General features: G+C 41.6%; 2 protein-coding genes across 2 annotated transcripts; one reads left to right on the forward strand and one right to left on the reverse strand.

Annotated features, from left to right (window-relative positions):
• The first annotated feature begins 477 nt into the window (after positions 1 to 477).
• Positions 478 to 4,258, forward strand: LOC122132837 (antigen WC1.1-like). Its single transcript, XM_042707510.1, has 6 exons — positions 478 to 658; positions 1,052 to 1,330; positions 1,688 to 1,843; positions 2,344 to 2,448; positions 2,758 to 2,904; positions 3,502 to 4,258. The coding sequence occupies exons 1-6, from the start codon at positions 478 to 480 to the stop codon at positions 3,672 to 3,674; spliced, it is 1,041 nt and encodes a 346-aa protein (XP_042563444.1). The 3' UTR covers positions 3,675 to 4,258.
• Positions 4,259 to 14,462: 10,204 nt separating this feature from the next.
• si:dkey-8e10.3 (serine/threonine-protein kinase SBK1) lies at positions 14,463 to 18,517 on the reverse strand. Its single transcript, XM_012815648.3, has 3 exons — positions 18,354 to 18,517; positions 17,041 to 17,243; positions 14,463 to 15,702 (listed from the first exon to the last, which is right to left on the reverse strand). The coding sequence occupies exons 1-3, from the start codon at positions 18,514 to 18,516 to the stop codon at positions 15,043 to 15,045; spliced, it is 1,026 nt and encodes a 341-aa protein (XP_012671102.2). The 5' UTR covers position 18,517; the 3' UTR covers positions 14,463 to 15,042.
• Positions 18,518 to 21,745: the final 3,228 nt, after the last annotated feature.

Genomic DNA, 21,745 nt, shown 5'->3' on the forward strand with positions numbered 1-21,745 from the left:
CATCAGCTCAACTGGGTGGGGGGATCGAGAGTCGAAGCTTCTCTGCAGCAACGTGGGCTGCGGGGAGCTAGAGGCTCACAGACATAAGTCCACCCATTTCGAAAAATGGTGGAACAAGACCTTCAGCTGCCGTGACGGAGCCCACAGCATTTGGGACTGCATCAAAGAAAAAGATCCACCTGTTAATAAACAGCAGCAGCTGGACATTAAGTGTGAGGGTAGGATAAACTATGAATCTTCATGTATGAAAACATTGGAAAATATATATTTAAAAAAGTATATGCCAGTATATTTCCTTTAAAGCGGTTTCAAAACATGTTCACCTCACTTCTCCAGTTCACCTCTAACAGGTCCACCCATGTTTGCTTGTTTTTCCCCCATTTAGAACGTCTGACCATAAATCTGACCAATGGATGTTACGGAGAGGTGATAGTCAATGGCAAAGAAAGGGTCTGCGCCAGAGGGTGGACCGACTTCATGTCCCACACATTGTGTCTCAACCTGGGCTGCAGCAACGCTGTGTCTGCATCACCTTCGGATACTTTACCCACTGGTCCACTGCATCATTTCAGCTGCACTGGCTCAGAAGTGAGACTCCTGCAGTGCGCATCGCAGAAAAGCACCTGCAATAGCAAGCCCGTCTCTGTGATATGTTCAGGTATGCTGCCATCCATGTACTGAAATGACCAAAACAAACTCTCACACACACACACACACACACACACACACACACACACACACACACACACACACACACACACACACACACACACACAGATGAAAAAGATTAGCCTATGAAAAATGATGGGACACACTGGTACAAAAAGTGCGACAGGTTTCAGTACAGCACAAACACAAGTGGTTAGCCGCGAACAGCTTCTTGTCAATCTATACAAGTAATCTAATTTGTCTTTGGGGCACATGAACAAGTTGAATGGGTGTGATTTCTTTGTATTCAGTTTGCTTAGCTGTTCATCCATTACTTTGGTAAAGGAGGTTCAGGAACACTGCATGTGATAAGAGTGCCATGTCCCCATCCACCATGTTGCAGGCAGCTTGAAGTTTAACTTGACGGAACAGTGCCGAGGGCAAATAAAAGTATGGCACGGGGGCAAGTGGAAGGTGGCGTGCATGAGAGAGAAAGACGAAACGACGGCCGATCTTCTGTGCGAGCACTTTCCAGGCTGTGGAGGGTTTTCACACTTCACGCAAAGACATGCAAAGACACCTGGGGAGACTCTCCTTTCGTGTGATGAGGCCAACAGCCTAGAGTACTGCACCACTAATGCCTCTTGTCAACGGAATGACATAACTGAAATATACTGTGATGGTGAGATGGCTCTTCATTGATATATGAAAAAGAAACATGTTACTTACTCTCCCATGGTCCACTGCTTAGTTAGATACATCTCAGTATTTGGTGTCACTTAAAATGATCACTTAGATGTCCTTACAATGATGTTGAGTAGGTAATAGATGATGCTATGTGCTGCTGAAGTACCAGTACGAATACTTTGTTCTATTGTTGTACTGATGAAGTTTACTTAGCATAAAGTTACCTAAGAACATAGAGTATGATCTGTGGTTTTTGCCACCAAAAGATTATCTTCTTTGCTGTTCTTACTGTGCTTTAATGAAAACTCAATTGTAAAATTCAGAAATACATTTCTGTTTGTTTGTTTAAAAGGATACCAGAGGCCTCAAGAGACGTATTATAGACCCCTGCCCATCAGTCTGATCGCGGGAGTTTCTGTTGGACTGCTACTGCTACTGCTGGCGATAGTCATTGCACTGGTGCTGAGAAAGAAGAAGCAAAGAAGACGCATTACAGATCTGCTGCATGGTGAGGGGAGGAAAACCCACAGAGATTTAATTAATTCCAATTCAATGCATCCATTAAGATTAAGATCCTCACGCCAGTTTTACTTGCAACTGCATGCCGGTACTTTTATTTTTGAATATTGTTTCTAGCGAAAAGTGTTTTTTACATGCAGACAAGACTCACAAGGCCAGCACATCTGGGATGTTGTCTTGATACTAAACATGAATGCGAGAGAGGCAGGTTGGACTGTGGGATGCCAGGTGTAATCCTGTTGGGGACCACTAGAGGGCCCTCCCTTTGAATATTTAATGGTTGCAGTACTGCATAAATATGTACAAGATGTGAATGGAAACCCATAAGACCATTTAAATCATGAAATGTTGTATTTTACCATTATGTTTTTACTTTAGTCATACTTGATTTGAAAAAAGGTGATGGGAGACCTACACAACAGTGAGCTGCAACGACTCTACTCCCTCCAGAGGAAACTGCATTTGCTGACCTAACCTTTTGCTTCACAGGGAGACATGGCTTTTCGACGAATACATCAAACCTCGCAAGAGATGACTTTCAGGATTTAGAGCTCAGAGTGACAGAAGAGAGAGATGTGGGCATGAAGAATCAAGGTGGGCTTCATCACTGCTGCATAATCCCCTGATCATAGGTGCCTATAGAGTAGCACTCCAGGGTGTTTAGGTAACACTTTAAATGACAGCCCGCTGATTACTGGGTATATGCTTTAAATTACAGCCCTCTGATTACTGGGTATGTGCCAAATAGAGAAAGTAGGTATACATGTGTGAAACATCACTTAACTCAAAAGTCCAAAATGAAATTTGAAATCTAAGCTAACCCCTTGGCCAGTGCGTCTTCCCTACCTGCACGAGAGACACGTTCAAATGAACATAACTGACTGAGGCCCTGTTCTCTCACAGCCAACGGTCAGGAGAAAGAGCTGGATCAAGCCTCCTCCGAGTATGATGACGTGGATGAGGAAGCAGCGTCCCTGCACACTTACCGAGAGGCCAGTGAGGCACCGGACCCCGGAGGCAACACCACTGACAACCCCCCTCCTCTTCCAGGTAAACCTGACTGACCAGGTGAAGGAGGCAGACCAGATGAACCAGGCAAATCACATAGACTAGTTGAAGGAGATCGATTAGATATGCAGGTATACCAGATGAACTCAATACAAACTAGGCAAATTGAATTAAGCATGCTAGAATGGGTAGACCAGGCAAATGTTCACCATCTTGAGCTAGAGGTTGTAACCGATGCAAGAGATCAGTGTACGTAATGGATGGGGTTTTTAGATGTGGTCCTTGGATTTCTGTCTTTCCTAGTCTGCATCCCTGACTGAACCTAGCAGTGGTATTCTTTTTTAGCTGAACACACCTGATCTTGTGAATTGTGAGCACTTTGACTGCAATTGCTTTAGTGAGGTGTGGATCAGGTAGGGATAGAAGACGGAGGGTAGACGATTTTTCGGAATAGGTAGATCTTGGTGACAGGATAGCCCTTGGCCTAGTGCGCCACCAGAGACGAAACATGGCAGAACAAGGTTTCTTTTTCAGACTCCCTTAAACCGTTGAAAACGCCCACTTGCAAAGATACATGTGCACAGCTTTGTCTTGGTTCTGTGTCCCGTGAGTCTTGAGCAAGTCTCTGTCACCTCTCAGCCCGTGATGGAGAGCTGGACGACGGCGATGATTACGAGGAAGGCTACGATGATGTGGCGGAACCGACGGCGGAAGAGGGAATCGAGCACGGGGTGCCGTCCCAGTCCGAGGAGAGGGAGCTCTCTGTGGAGCCGGATGCGGAGGACTACGTCCAGCCAGACGCCGAGGAGTGAGAGAGGCAGACCTTAGAGGTGACCTTTCGTATTCTGGGGAATGTAAACATCATGGCTCTCAGATGGGTTTTTTAGCACACAGCAGGCTCAACCGTGTGTGTCTTTCCCCTTGTCTTCAACTCTCCCACTCTGAAGCTAGCCTATGTAATTTTACAAGTTACAAATTACAAGTCAGTAATTGGGTGAATCCTTAAAAATCACACAGCCAAAAATTTTAATAAAAGAAATACAGTGTCATTACTCATTTTACATCAGTTTCATTCACCCAAGGGAATTTGATGAATGATGATGACTATAAAAGTGTGAATGTATAACATTTGGTACCAAAAATATACATAAAGAATTTACTGTACATTTGTTTTGCCATGCTGAGGAAGTTAATAGTGCTGCTTACAGTATATCCTGCTTTAATCTTTTGAAAGACAGCTATCTTACTTTTAAACTTTTTAAATAAGATTTAGTGCATGTTAGCGACTTCGATACAGTTGGTTGTAGATACATACAACCATGTTGTTCACATAGTTCAGCTCTGTTTTAATTATGACCAAACACAGACATGAACTCTCTGAAAATTCCTCTGTATGTCATGCAATAACATACTTGTGATGTGTTTTTTTTTTCATTTCGACAAATGGTTCTAAATCATCTTTCAACAACATGTATGTGATGACCACAACAATACCTGTGGTCAACAATATAATTTTTATGACAGCATAAAACCGGGTGGGCGGGGTTACAGCAAATCTGTGAGCAAGTGAAAATGCGAGGGACTTCTTACATGCAAACAATTGCTGTCTATTGATAATCCTGTGCTAATGCTGCACTGGTGTAATGTGATCTTAGAGACCGGAACGCTTGGCCTGGGTGTTGAACAACAGCAAGTGTAAAATGATTCATGCACATTTCTGAGGGCAATGCAAGCAGCTGTGCTGGACTGATCATTACAGAACACTCAGGGAATCTCTTAATTGCCTTGAATTCCATTGCTTCCTTCACCTGTGCCCGTCAAATTATGTTCTTAAACTGTCATGCAGTTGTTGCTTATAACCAAATAATGCAAAGTATGTTAGTTAGCTTTTTAGCATGATGTTAAATGTTTTTAAATTAGAACAAAAACAATGTTATTATGATGTTGTCATTGTAAGTTTGTATGTACTGATTTCATTATTTTTAAATACGTGTTTAAGAGTTAAGAGTTTTTATTAGTTTTGCATATTTTCAACATATTTCTGATATCAAGATATCATATAGATAAGATATAGATTCAAATGTCCCTCTGTCAACCAGTTTGTGATTTCTACTTCTTTCAAAATAAATGAACTGAATTTAAACATAACTGAACTGATCTCTTACATTGCTTGAGTATAAGTATAAATTGTTAACATTTCACTGAAGCTTTCTTTGCAGGAGATTAAACTAATATCGTCTCATAAGCACACAGCCATGGACAGAAAGACAGTTAGGTTCTTGGGAGGTTGCTCTGGTGCTGTGTTTTAAGCTGTATGATCTGGGAAGTCTATAGTTTGATACACAGCACAAGAAGCCATTTTCCAGTATTAACCCAACACTGCACTGTTTCATGAGTTACCAGTTCTTCCTTATTCATCACTGGGATAAGATGATGAATACTGTATGCAGATATATATGTATTGATGTTGTGGTCTGTGTTTGTGTGTGGTGTACAGTATATTCTATGGGACGCCGTTTGTAAAATGTCGCACGTTCTAAAACCCTGCTCAGTTTTGGTACATTTAGCATTATCATATGGGGGAAAAAAGCACAACAATATTCAAATGTCACTTTTTCAAACATTTAGAGAGATATTCATGTAAGGATAATGTTTGGCAGTAACACAAAGTTGTTAAATAATAATAAATGTTTCATCTAAATGTAAATGTTAAATATAAATGTAAATGTAAATGTTAAATATAAACGTAAATGTTCAATGTTATATATAAATGTTAAATATAAGTGTTAAATGTAAATGTTAAATGTAAATGTAAATGTTAAATGTAAATGTAAATGTAAATGTAAATGTTAAATGTTCAGTCTACATGTCAGATTTGAAGACTGAACCATACAATCGTACAATATTTACGGTAATTGGCTTTCATAGTTTTCACGTTACGTCAGAATTAACAGCTTGCGGGCAAGAAATACACTCCACAGCTGTCTACCACTGGAATTTATACAGGAACTGACCATCTTTCATTCAAGATTATTTAATATATCCGCTTTAAAATTGTCTGACATAGGTAGTAAAATGCCAGACAGTTGTTGCTCGGTTGGCTGTTCAAATCGGCGAGGAGACAAGCCCGGCTGTTTCCAGCTGATTGTAGACGTCTTCTGGGTCAACTTTTCTCAGGGCGGGCCGTAAAGTAGCCTTATTTTTGGAGCTTGCAATAAAAGCATTAACCCTGTTTTGGTCGCCTCATTTATCAGAATAACTACCTAAAACGGGAATAGATCAAGAAATAAAGTCAAGAAACAAAGCATCAACACGATTAAAATTGGATTACCCGGTTTCTGCTCTGAGATTGCGACAAGTACTAAACACGTAGGCTAGGCTACTGTATTTTGTCATCCAACTGGTAATACTACAATGCCAGTAGAAAATACTTGGGAAGATAATTTCAGTTGTCATTCACCAGACCAGGTGGTTGTACTTGTGTTAACCAGGAAATTGTGTCAAATGATAAAGAACAGTGTTGGGTAGGCTAAAGGCTGCTAGCTAACAGCATGTAGCTCGCTAGCTGGTAGCTAGCTATTAAATGGCAATCATCTTTGCTCTGATAATGAAGATGTTTATTAGTTTTCACCTTCCAGACGACATCGTTATGAACCCATCCCCTTCTGAAAATTAATTTACTATCTGTGCTTTTGGTAGGCTTTCAGTTTTTGAGGTGTGTAGGGGGACGGATTTTCTATTAGATATATGTAAATATCTCCAAACTGGAGCTCAGGCAGGGACTTCTACGACGTTATAGAAATACAAATATCAGCGGGTGCAGTAAAGGGATCACAGGTTCCCAAAATGTAATTTATTTCTAGATATCTCTGTCTGGCTATTGTGTTATGTTTCTGTGTTTGATGGCGATCGTAATTGAGTAGGTTGCACTGCTCGACGATGTCCACTGTTGGTCGACATCTTCGCTTTTGCCCGCAAGGTATCCCTGGTAGTGTTACTGAAAGCTATGAATTACCGTAAATATTGTAATGTTCTGTCGTCAAGTCTGACATGTAAACTGAACATTTACATTTAACATTTACATTTACATTCACATTTAACATTTACATTTAACATTTACATTTAGCATTTGATATTTGTATTTACATTTAACATTTACATTTAACACTTATATTTAACATTTATATATAACATCGAACATTTACGTTTATATTTAACATTTACATTTACATTTAACATTTACATTTATATTTAACATTTACATTTAACATTTACATTTAACATTTAACATTAACATTTAGATGAAAGATTTATATTATTTAACAACTTTGTGTTACTGCCAAAAATTATCCTTGGAAAAGTTATCGCATGAATTTACATGAATTTCTCTCTAAATGCTTGAAAAAGTGACATTCGAATATTGTCGTGCTTTTTTTCCATATGAAAATGCTAAATGTAGCAAAACTGAGCAGGATTTTCGAACGTGCAACATTTTACAAACGGCGCCCCATAATATTCTGCATGTTGCTCCCAATAGCAACTAGTTTACTTAAAGTGAGAAAAACATAATTTAATGAATTTTTGGTTTCAGAGTTTATGATCAACAAACAAAATATTTCATAATTTACCTTGTGTTGGTAATTCATTGAATGGTAATCGGTTTAAACTAGTGACACTGGCAATTATATTCCTTACATTGCAAAAAAGCAATGGTTAGACACACAATTGCAACAGCTTCAAATGATATAATCCACTTTTCTCTTAAACCATCTTTTTTTCTCTCCCTATCTGTCATGGAGTTTTTAGTACTAAGTAGATTCCGAAGAGCTGCTGAAAGCCTTGATGTAACATTATAGATCTGTCTGTTTCTCTGATTGTCTCTCTTTTGATTTGTTTTATATTATCAACACTGAGAAGGTCACTGTAATATAGGGGTCAATTTCATATCATGATCTTAGTAAAGAAAGGAATGTAAGGTTATAGAACTGTGACTGTGCCCAGAGGGACTAATTTGTGAATTCTAACCCTGATGCCCCATGTAAACATGGGCCAGACCTCTCGCCCTGTAGCTATAGTGGGCTGGTGATGCAAGATTAGCACATCTGTTGTTAAGACAACCTGAAATAGAACAGGGAACATTCTACTCTTAGAACCTTGTGTACATAGACAATAGTGAAAGGCAATTGAAGGTTCATTGACCATGTTATCTCTTTTTGACAAGTTAACTCTACTTTGTCTGAGAAGAGGGGAATTTTAAGTTTCTTTGTTGTACCGTAGTCTTAATCCGTGTTAGCACCTAGGATACGTATGTAGTAGCCAGTAGACTCTCTCTCTCTTTCTCTCTCTTTCTCTCTCTCTCTCTCTCTCTCTCTCTCACTCACTCTCTCGTGCTCTCTCTGGCTCCCTGGGCTGGACAGACACTGCCTGTCTAATTACACCGATTGCAGGCCATGCAATATAAAACAGGGCTGCACTATATTGGAAAAAAATGACATTGCAATTTTTTTTTCTGCAATATAGGCCTGTATTGTGATATGAAAAAATACTTTTTCACCTGATGACTTGAATAGCTCTATTTGGAAAGAATGAATCATTCCAAAATGATTGAGGGGATTTTGTAGGGAAATGCATATATTAATGCATGCATATAAATAATAATAATAAAAAATAGTTTTTGAGCTTTAATGCTATACAATTGGTTTCAACGCACCTAACACAAAGTACAGTAAATAGCCTAAGAGCTCACACTAGCATACACACTAGCATACACAGCATACATCTCATTCGATTACATTCGGTCTATTCACCTCCCAAAGCCACAGGTAATGATGAAGTCTTTAGCATGTGAATGACAACTAATGAGGGTGTGGGTGTTTACGCTGTCCTACTGCCCAGATTGCAAGCATATATCCGCCCGATGGTGGAGTGTGGTCGGCACCCCACTGGTGGTGTACCACTTCTGGTCCGCTCTCGGACCACCATTATCTCTAGTGTAACTGGCCCTGGATACAATGATTTCTAAAGCATGTCCTTGGCATAGTCTATTTAAAATATCAGCTGCTAAACAGAAAAAGTTCAAGGTACTAGAAGGCTTTCAAAGTGAAAGATGACTTGGTCAATTAAAGACTTGTGTAACGCATCTATAAACATGTTAAGGTTTGGTGAAAATCTTTCTAAGAGGAGCTGAGTTAGCAAGGAGATATGGGAAACATTGTGATGCTGACCCGGACAGAAGAAGAAAGTAACTTGAAAAAGAGAGGGACAAGAGGCATAAAGACAGAGAGACTGGAAAGAAGGGTATTAATGAGCTCAGCAAAAGAGAGGAGAGGGCAAAAACAAAGAAGAGGAAGGTGGGAAAAGGATGAGCCAGAACAAAAACCAGGGCCTGTGCTTTGCCCAACCCTCCTGAAACTATGCTATAGGGTTTATTAGAACGTTTAGGTCCATTTGAAGGACAGTTATCAACTGCTTATTTTCCCATAAAATGACAGAATGATGACTCACTCTAAACTCGTATTCTATCATGTCATTGTCCACCCTGTTAACAATTTTAACAACAAATAAAATCAATTTTCACAAGTAAAAAAAAACCCTTTGTGTGATTTATTTATGAACAAATAAGGACCAAATAGTATTGTTTGAAAGTTTCAACAGACATATTTGTTGTTAGATTTTATTTAGGAAAGAAAATGCCAACTATCAGATTTTTTTGAGGGAAACTGATATTTTACAGTAATTTCATTATTATCGAAAGTCTTTTCCCATAAACTAAGGTTTGTTGAGAAAGGGACAAATATCTTAAAATTGACATTTTGAAATCATTATGCAATGAAAATGTATTTACTCTACTTTGAATTTGTATGACATATTTTGCAATTTGCTCGTACATTGTCTTCTAAAAGGTGCTGTAGCTCGACCAACATCCATTTCTAACAGCCTATTATAATTGGTCTACTTAATAAAATGAATATGAAGTCTCAGCTTTTTCTTTTGGAAATTATGAAGTCTCAAAGGCACTTTATAATGATATAAAGGAATGCACAGGCTGCCAGTAAAACTTTGTGTCTGTGGTGGGCCGTTCCTTTAATTTATTCCATTAATTTGCTTCACTGTCTTTGCAGATAGCACGGCCCTTCCGATTGCTCTGCCTGCCTAGCTTGGGTCGTGCCGCTGTCTCGTCTCCCCTCAGTTTGCACGGTTCTAGTTTAGTCTGCCTGCTGTTGTCTTACCTGAGTTCTGTTGCACGGTTCTAGTTTAGTCTGCCTGCTGTTGTCTTACCTGAGTTCAGTTTGCACGGTTCTAGTTTAGTCTGCCTGCTGTTGTCTTACCTGAGTTCTGTTGCACGGTTCTAGTTTAGTCTGCCTGCTGTTATCTTACCTGAGTTCAGTTTGCACGGTTCTAGTTTAGTCTGCCTGCTGTTGTCTTACCTGAGTTCTGTTGCACGGTTCTAGTTTAGTCTGCCTGCTGTTGTCTTACCTGAGTTCTGTTGCACGGTTCTAGTTTAGTCTGCCTGCTGTTATCTTACCTGAGTTCAGTTTGCACGGTTCTAGTTTAGTCTGCCTGCTGTTGTCTTACCTGAGTTCTGTTGCACGGTTCTAGTTTAGTCTGCCTGCTGTTATCTTACCTGAGTTCAGTTTGCACGGTTCTAGTTTAGTCTGCCTGCTGTTGTCTTACCTGAGTTCTGTTGCACGGTTCTAGTTTAGTCTGCCTGCTGTTGTCTTACCTGAGTTCTGCCAGTGTCTGTTTACTCCGTCCTTTGTTGCTTTTCTGTCTGTCGTCTCTGCCTGTTTATGTTTTGCTGTGTATTCAGTGTTTGTTTTCCGTTCCTTTTGCTTGCAGATCGTGTGAGTTCTTTATTTGTTTATGTTTTTTTTACGCCTTAATGGCATGGTGGGTCTTGTAGGCCTGTATTCATAGAATTGTGCTCTTTGTCCTTTTTCCGCAGTTGTAGTAGCCTGCTCTTCCTGCTCATTATATCATGTTGTTAGTGGTATCCGCTGGTGCTGTTACCCTACCTGGTTGTTTATTGTTTGCCCCCTTGAAGGAGACTAGTCACTTGCCGGTGGAACCCATTCACTGCATGTGGGTTTGCTGTTGGCTGTGCACTGCTGTTTAGTTGGTGTGGGCCCCAGAACACACATCCAGTTAGCCGGCCTCCCTAAGGTAAGCCCTCACCTTTGTTTGTTGTTGTTTTTTGCTTTCTTTTTTCTTTTTAGTTTTCTTTCTTTGGAGTTTCTGCCTCACCTAGTGTACTGGTTCCAGTGTTAGAATTCGTTTTACTTTTTGAAAATATTGTTTTAATAAATATTTTGTATTTTGCTTAACCCCTGCGAGTCTTTTCAGGTTCTCTTTTTGGCAGGAACTTCTCAAGACCCATCTTCCTTTCCCTTTTCCCCTTTTGAAATACGCTTTTGATTACATGGAATTCACGTCTTCTGCATGGGGCTGCCTTTGAACCTGGATGACTTCATTGTTAGTGTGTCTCATTGTATTCACCTTAACCTTCCCTGGGTGGAATTCTCCAGGGTGGTGTAGTCTGGCTACATGGTCAACTCTATTACAGCCCTCCTTATTGCTCTTGTCACAACCACACTAATATTGTGGTGATTTTATCTCTCCTGTAAAGCCATCGTGATGATTCATTTTTGTCATAGGCAGTGTGAAAAGAACCAAGATGCACCTTTTTGTAACAGTGTAAACATTCAGAACTCTTTGCTCAATGCTGTTTCACATCAAAGTAATTTGTTGAAAACATGAATTTCCTCATTGCAGATTTTAAAAGTAGAGAAGCATAGACCTACAGAATAAAATACAGAACACAGAAAATGTCACTCACTCACCAAAATCTATAAGAACGGCTACAAGTCAGTAGCAGCCAACACAACATAATATTTGACAACCTGTGGCCACGAATATGCTGCCTCTGATGCCTGTGTGTTCATGCTTGGCACTCGACAGTGAGGGAATTATGCAGCAATGCGCACACTTACCAACCCTTACAAATGCATTGTGCCATCTGTCGCGGCAATGATAGACCTGCTTTTGTTTCCCTGTGATGTTTGCCACTGTGTGACACATTTTCCCCCTTACTTCACCACATGTGTTTTGTGATGGATCTAATGAGGTACCACTTTGGCTGTTACAAGGCTCTAGATGTGTTTGTATTCCACCACAGCACCGTTAAGAATTATTAATAGATCTGCAGCCCCTGAGCGAATCTTTGTCTGTCTTCTCCTCGAGTCTGCTTTGAGACTCCCCGCATGATGACATCTGTTTGTCTGAATGCAGTGCACTGTGGGTTACAAAAGGCAGTGATGTAATGCACAAAGAAACAAATGGCACCTCCCCTTGGGAACTCCTTTTGTTCCCTGGAAAGTTGAGCTAATACCCAAAAAATGGATGAGCACTACTGTTCCACAGCTGGTTGACATATGTCAGCAGAAGTCTTACAACTCTGACTTATCCTAAATTACGGTCATTGGTTGACATGACTTCAGCCAGCCTGCAGATATGACTGAAAGGAGGTCATCCAAATAAGAAACACAGTACTACTAGAGTACTATCTGAGGATGCAAGATGTCAGTGGCCTATTGTAAGCAAGTCAGAATCCATACTATGGTCAATTAACTTACAGTGAGTCTTCAATACAAGAGTACTTAAGACAGCTATTAGCAACTATTGCCTTCATCAAAGACTCGATTTTGCATCTTGCTGGAGGAACAGTAAGGAGTTTTCATCTAAAACTAGTGAAGTGGTGTGTGGCTCGATCAACTTGAATGACCTTGTCTATCAGTAACAAAACTTGCGTGTGTTTTTTTTGCTATCGTCTTAGCACTTGATGACATGTGGTTTTAAGAGCTACACACCGCACTGCCCATCCATAAATCACGGCAGTAAACACCGTCCTGCAGTTTATTGTACAGACATTAGAGAAATTAGATTTAGTGCAGCAGCTGTTGATGTCATGCTTCAGTGTGGAACAGCGATGTGGTTGGAAGCTCTTTACAAGTGTGTTCCAAGAAGAGTCACGAAACCGGCGTACTTTCCACCGAGGATCTACACTATTCCACTCTGTGTGATGATGGAGCCGCTGAAGCTCTATCAGCTCTGATACATAGAGTACGTACTACTGTACATATTACATGATAACATGTTATATTACATATACAGAATACTGTAAAAATGAACAATACCCTTTGTGTGTGTCTAAAGTCGTATCAGGTCAAAGCAATTCATCGTGATTGATGGCTCTTGGTTCATGAGAATCCGAGCTTGAGTGGTCAGATGTCTCAGCATGTGTTTGGTGCCTGTTTGTATTGGAAAGGTCACTGATAGGCCTGGCGGAGAGGGCATGGCCAGACCCTTGGGATGGGGTGGGGGGTTGTTGAAAGATGACCCCGGCTGGTGTAACTGCCGAACTATGTTGTGGGGACATGAGGGGGCAAACAGCCTCAGGATCTCTGCCAAACTCACAACTCACCCCCACCTCACCACAATCCCCCCCCCCCCCCCCCCCCCCCCCCCCAAAAAAAAAACCCACATCCATGAACCAAACCTCCACGCTGCTCTTTCCACGCAGTAAGCGCGCCTCGCTTGAACAGACAAAGGCAGGACGTCAGTCAGTGACGGGCCAGCTGCAGCGGATGCCATGAGATTACTCAATGTAAAGGGCTGATGGGTGTCGGGGCCAAAGCGGAAGGAGCACGAGGGAGGGATCACTTACCCCGACTATCGCCGCCAACTTCAAAGGGCCGGTAACATGAAACCCATTCACAAACATTCTGACCTGAGTGAGATATTAGTCTCAGGGCCCTCAGGCTTAGTGCTGTTGTATTGATTAGGGTTCTCTACGAGTGTCTTCAAGTGTCACGCTGGACAATTACATTACAATGCACAGTCGCATAACAACAGGGACGCTTGCTGCACAACTTGATTTTCAAACATATTTTATATCTTCCTAAATTGAGCTTGAAGAGTTTGAGTACCTAGGATAATTTTCTGTGCTTAGAAAGATCACATACCTAATGCTCACGAGCAAAGGCTTCTGAAAACCAGGCTCATCGACCAGCCTTGGTAGCAAAGAGCTATATTCTTTTGAAAACCAGGCTCATCGACCAACCTTGGTAGCACAGAGCTATATTCTTCTGAAAACCAGGCTCATCGACCAACCTTGGTAGCACAGAGCTATATTCTTCTGAAAACCAGGCTCATCGACCAGCCTTGGTAGCACAGAGCTATATTCTTTTGAAAACCAGGCTCATCGACCAACCTTGGTAGCACAGAGCTATATTCTTCTGAAAACCAGGCTCATCGACCAGCCTTGGTAGCCCAGAGCTATATTCTTCTGAAGTCTTTCTGGAGCAACTCAGGGAGGTGAGGAAGAGTATGTCTGCGTTCCTGTCTCTGGCCAGTCTTGCCTTGATTGGCTGGTCTTTGATTCTGTAGCTTTGCAGGTTTCAATAATATAGACGCCATTGTGTTAAGATTAAAGTATTTTATTGGTATTATGACAAGGCTTCACAGAATTCAAAAGCCTTGCATTCAAACATATCTGTAAAATGAGTATACAAAACCAATATGGTGTGAATGCAACATAGTGAGGGGTTTGCCAGAAGAGATGCCATTGTATAGTTATCTATGTATTTCTATGTACATAGAATTAAGTTGTAATAACTTTTTGTTACTTTTCCTATATATAAATGCCACTCGAACACTGTCAACAACTTAAAATAATGTGTTCATGCTCAAAGACAATTCATTATATTGTTAACCATATGGTTTTGGTTCTCAGATAAGCCAGTGTCGTTTCTATAATATTACAATGGGCAAGATTACATTTTGTGCTGTCTAGTTGATATACTGAGCACGCAGTTCTGAGCCCAAAAGAAAGGCAGGTTTTCTACAAGAAGCAATGCCCGATGAGTGGGATATGTCTTGAGACCATACAAAGTCCTTGGTCAGGCTCTTTAGGGCCACAGGACCTCAGAGCTCTTAGATTCTCCATCCATCTGCTGCAAGCAAAGAGGTGCCTACACATTTACAGCCCCCCGTAAAACGAGTGCCGAAACCCGTTGAGATGAACTACAACCTAGGGGGAATCCGCAGTGCTTCTCTCCCTCCCCTCCTTCACCCTCTACCACTGCACGCTATAAAAAACGGAGACCTTGAGAATGATTTACATTATGCCAGCACCTCACAGACAGGGCTGCACCTCCCCACACTCGGGCTGCTGGTGCCATTGACTTTCTTACCGTCTCCTACGAGTCCATTGGCGCCCCCCGCTTTGAGCCAGTCCTTATCCACAAACTCCTTCACCTCACTCAGTGAGCACCTCTGGGTGGCGTCCAAGGCTAGCATCCTGCTAAACATCTCCAGGGCAGCGGGGCTGAACCTCCTCCACTGGGACGGGACGTCTGCGACTGACGGCTGCTGGCAGCACCAATCGGCAAACTCCTGGTAGAAGTCGTCGGACGGTGCGCAGCGATCCCAGGGGAAGAAGCCGGTGAGGATGCAGAAGATGAGCACGCCGAATGCCCAGGTGTCCAGGCTGGGCTCCACGCTGAGCGGGGGCGCCGTGGTCTCAGTCTCTCCCTCCTCCACGGCCATGGCGCACAGCTCCGGAGCCATGTAGGGCAGGGTGCCGGAGATCAGGCGTATCATGGTGCCCCTCTTCTGGGTGAGCCCGAAGTCGGCCAGCTTGACCCGGCAGCAGTGGCTGTCCAGCAGCAGGACGTTCTCGGGCTTGATGTCCCGGTGGACCAGGCCGTGTTCGTGGATGAACTCCAGAGCACTGGCTATCTGCTGGGCGCAGCGCTTCACTGCACTCTCTGGGATACCCACCTGACCGGGGAAAGGGCTGGAATAAGTAGACCTGTATAACAGCCTCCTAAACATTTATATATTTCAGTTGAAAAAAAGGATTTCTGTAAGATAAGGCTTTCTCTGAATATAAAAGAGAAAAAAAAACAAAGTACAGTTTTAAGCAACTTTCCTCACTGCCAAAAAGAACAAAGCATATCATTCAGTACTTTAACAAGATGCATATGTAATCTACTCATGAAAAAAGTACTTCAAATATATTTCACAAATGGATAGAGACACTCTTTCTCAATTCAGAAGGAGCAGCTTTTGGTGAAATTCCACAGGAGGGTTAAGTCAGGTTTAATGTTACTGCTTTGAACATCAAATCTTTCATTAGATGAGTGGAAGAAAGGGATTAGATAGAGATGACAGGTCCTCAGGTATGGCACACCCTTTAGGCTACCCAAAGCCTCAGTCTAGACTCCTAGGGCGGTGTGGGTGTCTTTTTGTGTAAGAAGTCAGTTGCACTTTTTTCAGTCATACACAGTGAATGAAGACAACTGTGGTGTGTGTTAGTGTGTGGTCCAGACCATGGCCACAGGCTTTAACCCTAATGCACAGTTCGAGGTGTTACTAATGCCCATGCCATGACTAACTTGCCTCCAGCTCAGTCACGTGACCCTCATGTGCGTAGAAGTCAATTTAATTAAACTGCATTCCGTGTTAGATACCTTTTAAAATCCCCGGGATCACAAAGAGCTTTGTGTTCGGTTTTAACTTTAGGCACTGTAGACCACTATAGTGAAAAAACATCAATCGCAGGGCAAAGGTTTCCTCCAGTTTTATTACCTTCTACGTCTCACTTTGAGCCCTTCACAAATCTCTTTGGAAGTTCTCGGTTGATGTAATAACTCTACTGATCAGGGCTTAAAAATAGAATCCCAGACAGATGAAAAGTTACATCAGTCTTACTAATGATGAAGTAAAGGACCTCATTATCATAGTTCACACTCTAATTTGCCTGCCATATCAAGTTTGAAGAATCTGACCTCTGATCTTGTTATGAATCTTCCACACTATTCCAAGGTGGCTCTCGTTACTTTGAATGGAGTTCTAGTTGAGATACCAAACATGGCCTTCTCTGCTAAGGAAGCTGCAAAGCAGGTGTGACAGTCCATTGTGTTGTTCTTTGTTCTGCATTTTAAGGGTTTAGGATAAACGCAATCGTCTGACTAATGACAGTATTTAGGTTAGAAAACCAAAAACATGATAGTTACGAATTACTCAGCTCCTGTTTTCTTCTACCTTTAAAAAAAAATAGCTTATAGAGAAGCCTACTAAATGCAGTTAGACAGTGTGGTAGTAGGCTCTGCTTACCCTTGGCTTGATGACCGCAAACAAGTCCCGGCCGATCACCAGCTCTTGTGCAAAGCCGTAGTGCTCTTTAGACTGGAAGAAGATTCCGAAGAGTCCCACGATGCACGGGTGGCAGGACAGGTGCAGTGAGATGCAGTACTCCCGCAGGAAGCCCTGCAGCTTGGTGGAGGCTTTTGGCATCACTTTCAGAGCCATCGGCGTCCCTGTTCGTTAACCGGAGAAAATACCACACAAGACAGAACACTATCGTCTCACCAGGTTCTTTCGGTGTGATATTTCCTTAAGGTCTTTTCAGTTTTTTGTGGCACTTTCAATTGCATTTTCAGCACACAACTGCTTAATTAGAGCAAAGGTCATGTTGTATCAGCCCCCCCCCCCCAAATCACTATTGCTGATGGGGTCTATATTTTAAGCACCTGTCACAACAGGGATTTTACAGAAATGATGTAGCTGTTACATAAGACCATGTTTCTGCCCATTGCATAAGCCTACATATTATACTATGGGGCGCCAAGTGTGACAGACCTTATTTTCTATACAGAGCGTATACAGAATGAGCTCTCTTCAACATTTCATGTTTGTGTTTTTCATGGACTAAAGGCAATGTGGTGTTACATGGTTTTGTGATAAAATAATGCCTGTCATAGCACAGAATGGGCTCTGTATACGAAATAAGGTCTGTTACACTTGGCGACCCATACTGTGCATTTTTTAACAAATCTCAGTAACACTGTACTTAACTCTGCTTTGTAGGTGTGACATAACCTTGTCATGAACGAGTTATAGCAAATACCCTGTCTTGTCATGATGACAGTTATTGTCCAATGGCTTGACATGGTGTGGCGTGGTATCAGTAAATGTCATCCTAGAATTCTAGATGCTATAACAGCTTATGTCACATGTCACTCTATGTCGCATGTCATTCTGTCATAACAATTACAGATTATGATGATCATTGGACACTGTCATGACTACTTATGTCAGCATATGACATCTGCCATAACATGATTAAGAAATGGTTATGTTAGTCTTATAACACAGGGTTAATATATCAGTTTTCATCAACATGACATTTTAAAAATCATGTCAGAATATCCATCAATTAATTTCTCCACTCCACAAAAAAAAAACAGATATTCACTGCTATCCCTAATCCTGAACCAGTTTTACATGTTTTATAAACACCCCCTCTTTTCTCCAGTCCACAGCCTCCGTCTGTAACCCTGCGATCTGAACATTCCCCACGGTGCCTGAGCCGTGCTCTGAACGTCAGCCCTCTACTGAGCGCGCTCCGTCCGCGTGTGTCCCCTTACCCCTGAAGCGGTGAGTGACCAGCAGCACTTTGCCGTACTTCCCGCGACCGATCTCTTTGACAACGTTGAAGTGCTCCTTGATCTCCAGGTGGCAGAGGCTCTGAGCCGTGAGCTCCATCAGCTCGTCGATCAGGCTCCCGTCTGGCATCCCCAGCTCAATCATCGTCCTTGGAACAGCCATGAGAACAGCGGAATGCATGTCACATGGATTTACATTGTAAGCCAAGCGTTAGATATACTTGAGGATCAGATTTACATCCACGTCTATGAAGTAGGTTTTAATGTGTATCAAAGTCAATATATTTACTTATACATAAAAACATGACACCTTCATTTACATTGAATCTGTACACTACGCTATAGTTACATAAAAAATGTGCTTATCATTAAGACTTACATGCATATTTAAGTTGTAGATTTATATTCAAATGTATGTACAAACAATATAATTACATCCATTATGAAAAATGTCCAAATGAGAGGTTATCTGCTCGCAAAGTTGTGATATTGAAAAATGTGACCGCACTGATGACAGTCCCAGCTGGTGATAAACAAGGCCCAAATCTGTGCTTAATTCATGGCGCTGAAAAGCTACAGGTGTCTTTCCTTCTGATTAGTATGGCAAACAGTCAGATTTGTTTTTTATGTAAGGCTGTGCCTTCCACTTTTTTTTTTAAAAGCGAGACAAGGATCAGCCCTGTCTGTCTCGGGAGTCTTTCATCACCTTCTGTGACATGCTCAGCACTTTCTTCATCAGATTACCAGAGCTGCTCACACACATACCACACACCTCTGCTACTCCCAAACACTTGCATGTGTTTTTATTTAACACGTCAAATAGATTACGCACTGTTAGCAAGTGTTCATTAGTTAGCAGTTTAGATGTTCTCCTCCTGTATTAAATTCAAATTATTTGTAAAGAAATGATGATAAAAATATGCTTGTAAATTAAACATTTGGCAATATAAACAACTTGTAAGCACTTATCTATTCAACAGATGGAGTCTTAAACATGATGTTTTTCTATGGAAGCCTTGCAGTGTCAAAAAATACCACCTTAGCCAATCACATCATGCATCTCATGCAATATGTCTATGCTTTATGCTGAACTTTCTTTTGACTGTGAGAGATTAAATGGGTTACACAACAAAAAATGACTGTGGGTTGAATACATTCTGTATCTGCTGAATTTCCAAGTTGTGCTCCTTTTTTTAAACAAAGAAGTGTTTTCTAAACAAAAAATTCATGTAAATCCAAAGACAACAACAAAAATATAGGTCTGCTGTTTCCCCATTATTCCTCTGTATATTGTTTTTCTCCTTTAATTGATTTGTCCCTGAAAGGCATACTTGACATGCACAGAATGCTCACTAATTTGAGAAATATTATTTTTACGCTGCCCGTTCTGAACTACATTAATATAATAGGTCCTAAAGCAATTTTATATTGACATGAACAAAAGCTATGTTTCACCCTTTAACAGAGGCAACTTAAATCACACAAAATATGATGTTCTTCTGTGGGGAGAGCTGTTCATTATGCCTCCTTAGGGAAACTTTGTGTGAACACTAAAAAAAAACACTATTAATGCAAGTACATTATCAACAACAACAACATTATCATTTTAAATAATTGCTTGAAAATGTGTACATGCACTCCAGAAATATATTCCAGTCATATGACATGCATTTCGTATTTGTAGTGAAAAGTGTAAATATTAGTACATTATTAGTACATTATTATTGCAAAATCCTAGCAAAATACGTGTGAGAAAAAAATCTGCCTACAATCTTGTTACTTTACTCACCCACACACCTTTAGAGAGTCTTAAGAGAGACAATAGAAATCAGCCCTGCGTGACCCGTACCACCCTGCTTTGCTCTGTCCACCTGGCGCACATATGTTCATTACCACTAGCCCTTCACTCCTGGCCCCTGTGTCCCCCGGTATCAGCCCCTGTCCTTCTCTCACCTCGGCTGCAGCTTCACCGTCCGCACACCCAAAGCACACCCAAAGGTTCGGCGGGAGGCAGCGGGAGGAGCTGGCGTGAACTCACTCAATGACGGTCACGGACTCCCTGTTCAGTGGCAGATTACTGGGTGACCACGGCAAAGGGCAGCCGCAGTGCTTTATATGGAAGAAGAAGTGCCTTAACCGCTGCGGGAAGATTAAAAAGTTTGTGCTACTGCTGACTGCGCGGGTATCCAGACAACGCATGGGCGTGCACGCACGCGCATACACACATATTTAGACACACTTGGACACACAACTTGTACACACTCAGTGTTGGGACTTTTCTAGATGCTCACACACTACATGCAGCTATAGTAAAGAAATCTATATAATATAATTTCATATAATATAATATAATTTCATATAATATAATATAATTTCATATAATATGGACCATTGTGAATATTGACAAAATAATAATAAACAAAATATATCTATTTCAGTCACACTCTTGTCAACATACTTGGCACTGGGGTGTTACAAAATAATTTCCCTTATTCTGAGCCCACTTTGTATCCCTCTGTAAAAAAATGACTCTAACCAGTGATGCTGCACTGTACAGTACAAAACAGGCTACAGCGTGGCTCTTAATTGACCAGCGAAGTGTTGTGGACAGAATACGTTCCCCTGAATGTGTTACTGAAGCGGCTGCCATCAATGCACTCAGGCTGAATAATACACACACACACACACACACACACACACACACACACACACACACACACACACACACACACACACACACACACACACACACACACACACACACACGCGCTCCCATGACGACTGCTCTGCACAGCCTTGGCAAGAGCTGCACTCCACTCCTGAGTGTCCTCACTCAACACCCTGGACAGGGCTATTCTGAGTGTCCCAGTGGCAGTGTGTGCCCCTGATGGCACCGCGGGTATTGCTCCTCAGGCGTGCAGTGTTAAATGCTGGATTCAGTTCAGGACGAAAGCCCCAGGAGTTGTTCAATTGAGAACACCGCCTGTGGAATGTTCAGTTGTAAACCGATATGGATGGCATGGATGTGTGTGTGTGTGTGTGAGTGTGTGTGTTTGTGTGTGTGTGTGTGTGTGTGTGTGTGTTTGTGTGTACACAAACAGGTTTTACACCAAATATCATCTAATTAAGTCATAACCTGGTGAAACTGAAAGGTCTCGCTGATGTTATTTATCAGAGGAGTGTGTTTTGCCATGCATACAGTATGTCCTAACCTGTGAACTTTGCATGGCCTGTGAACATGCTTAGAGTTACATTAAGGTGTGACTTTGGGGGTCTCTGGTCCTCACATTTCAGCATCATTATTGACACACAAGAGGGACAGGAAGAGTGAGGGTAGGGGGTTGGGGGATTACGGCCATGTTTTTGGCGCTTCT

This window comes from Clupea harengus, chromosome 4 (genome assembly GCF_900700415.2).
Source record: "Clupea harengus chromosome 4, Ch_v2.0.2, whole genome shotgun sequence".
NCBI lineage: Eukaryota > Metazoa > Chordata > Actinopteri > Clupeiformes > Clupeidae > Clupea > Clupea harengus.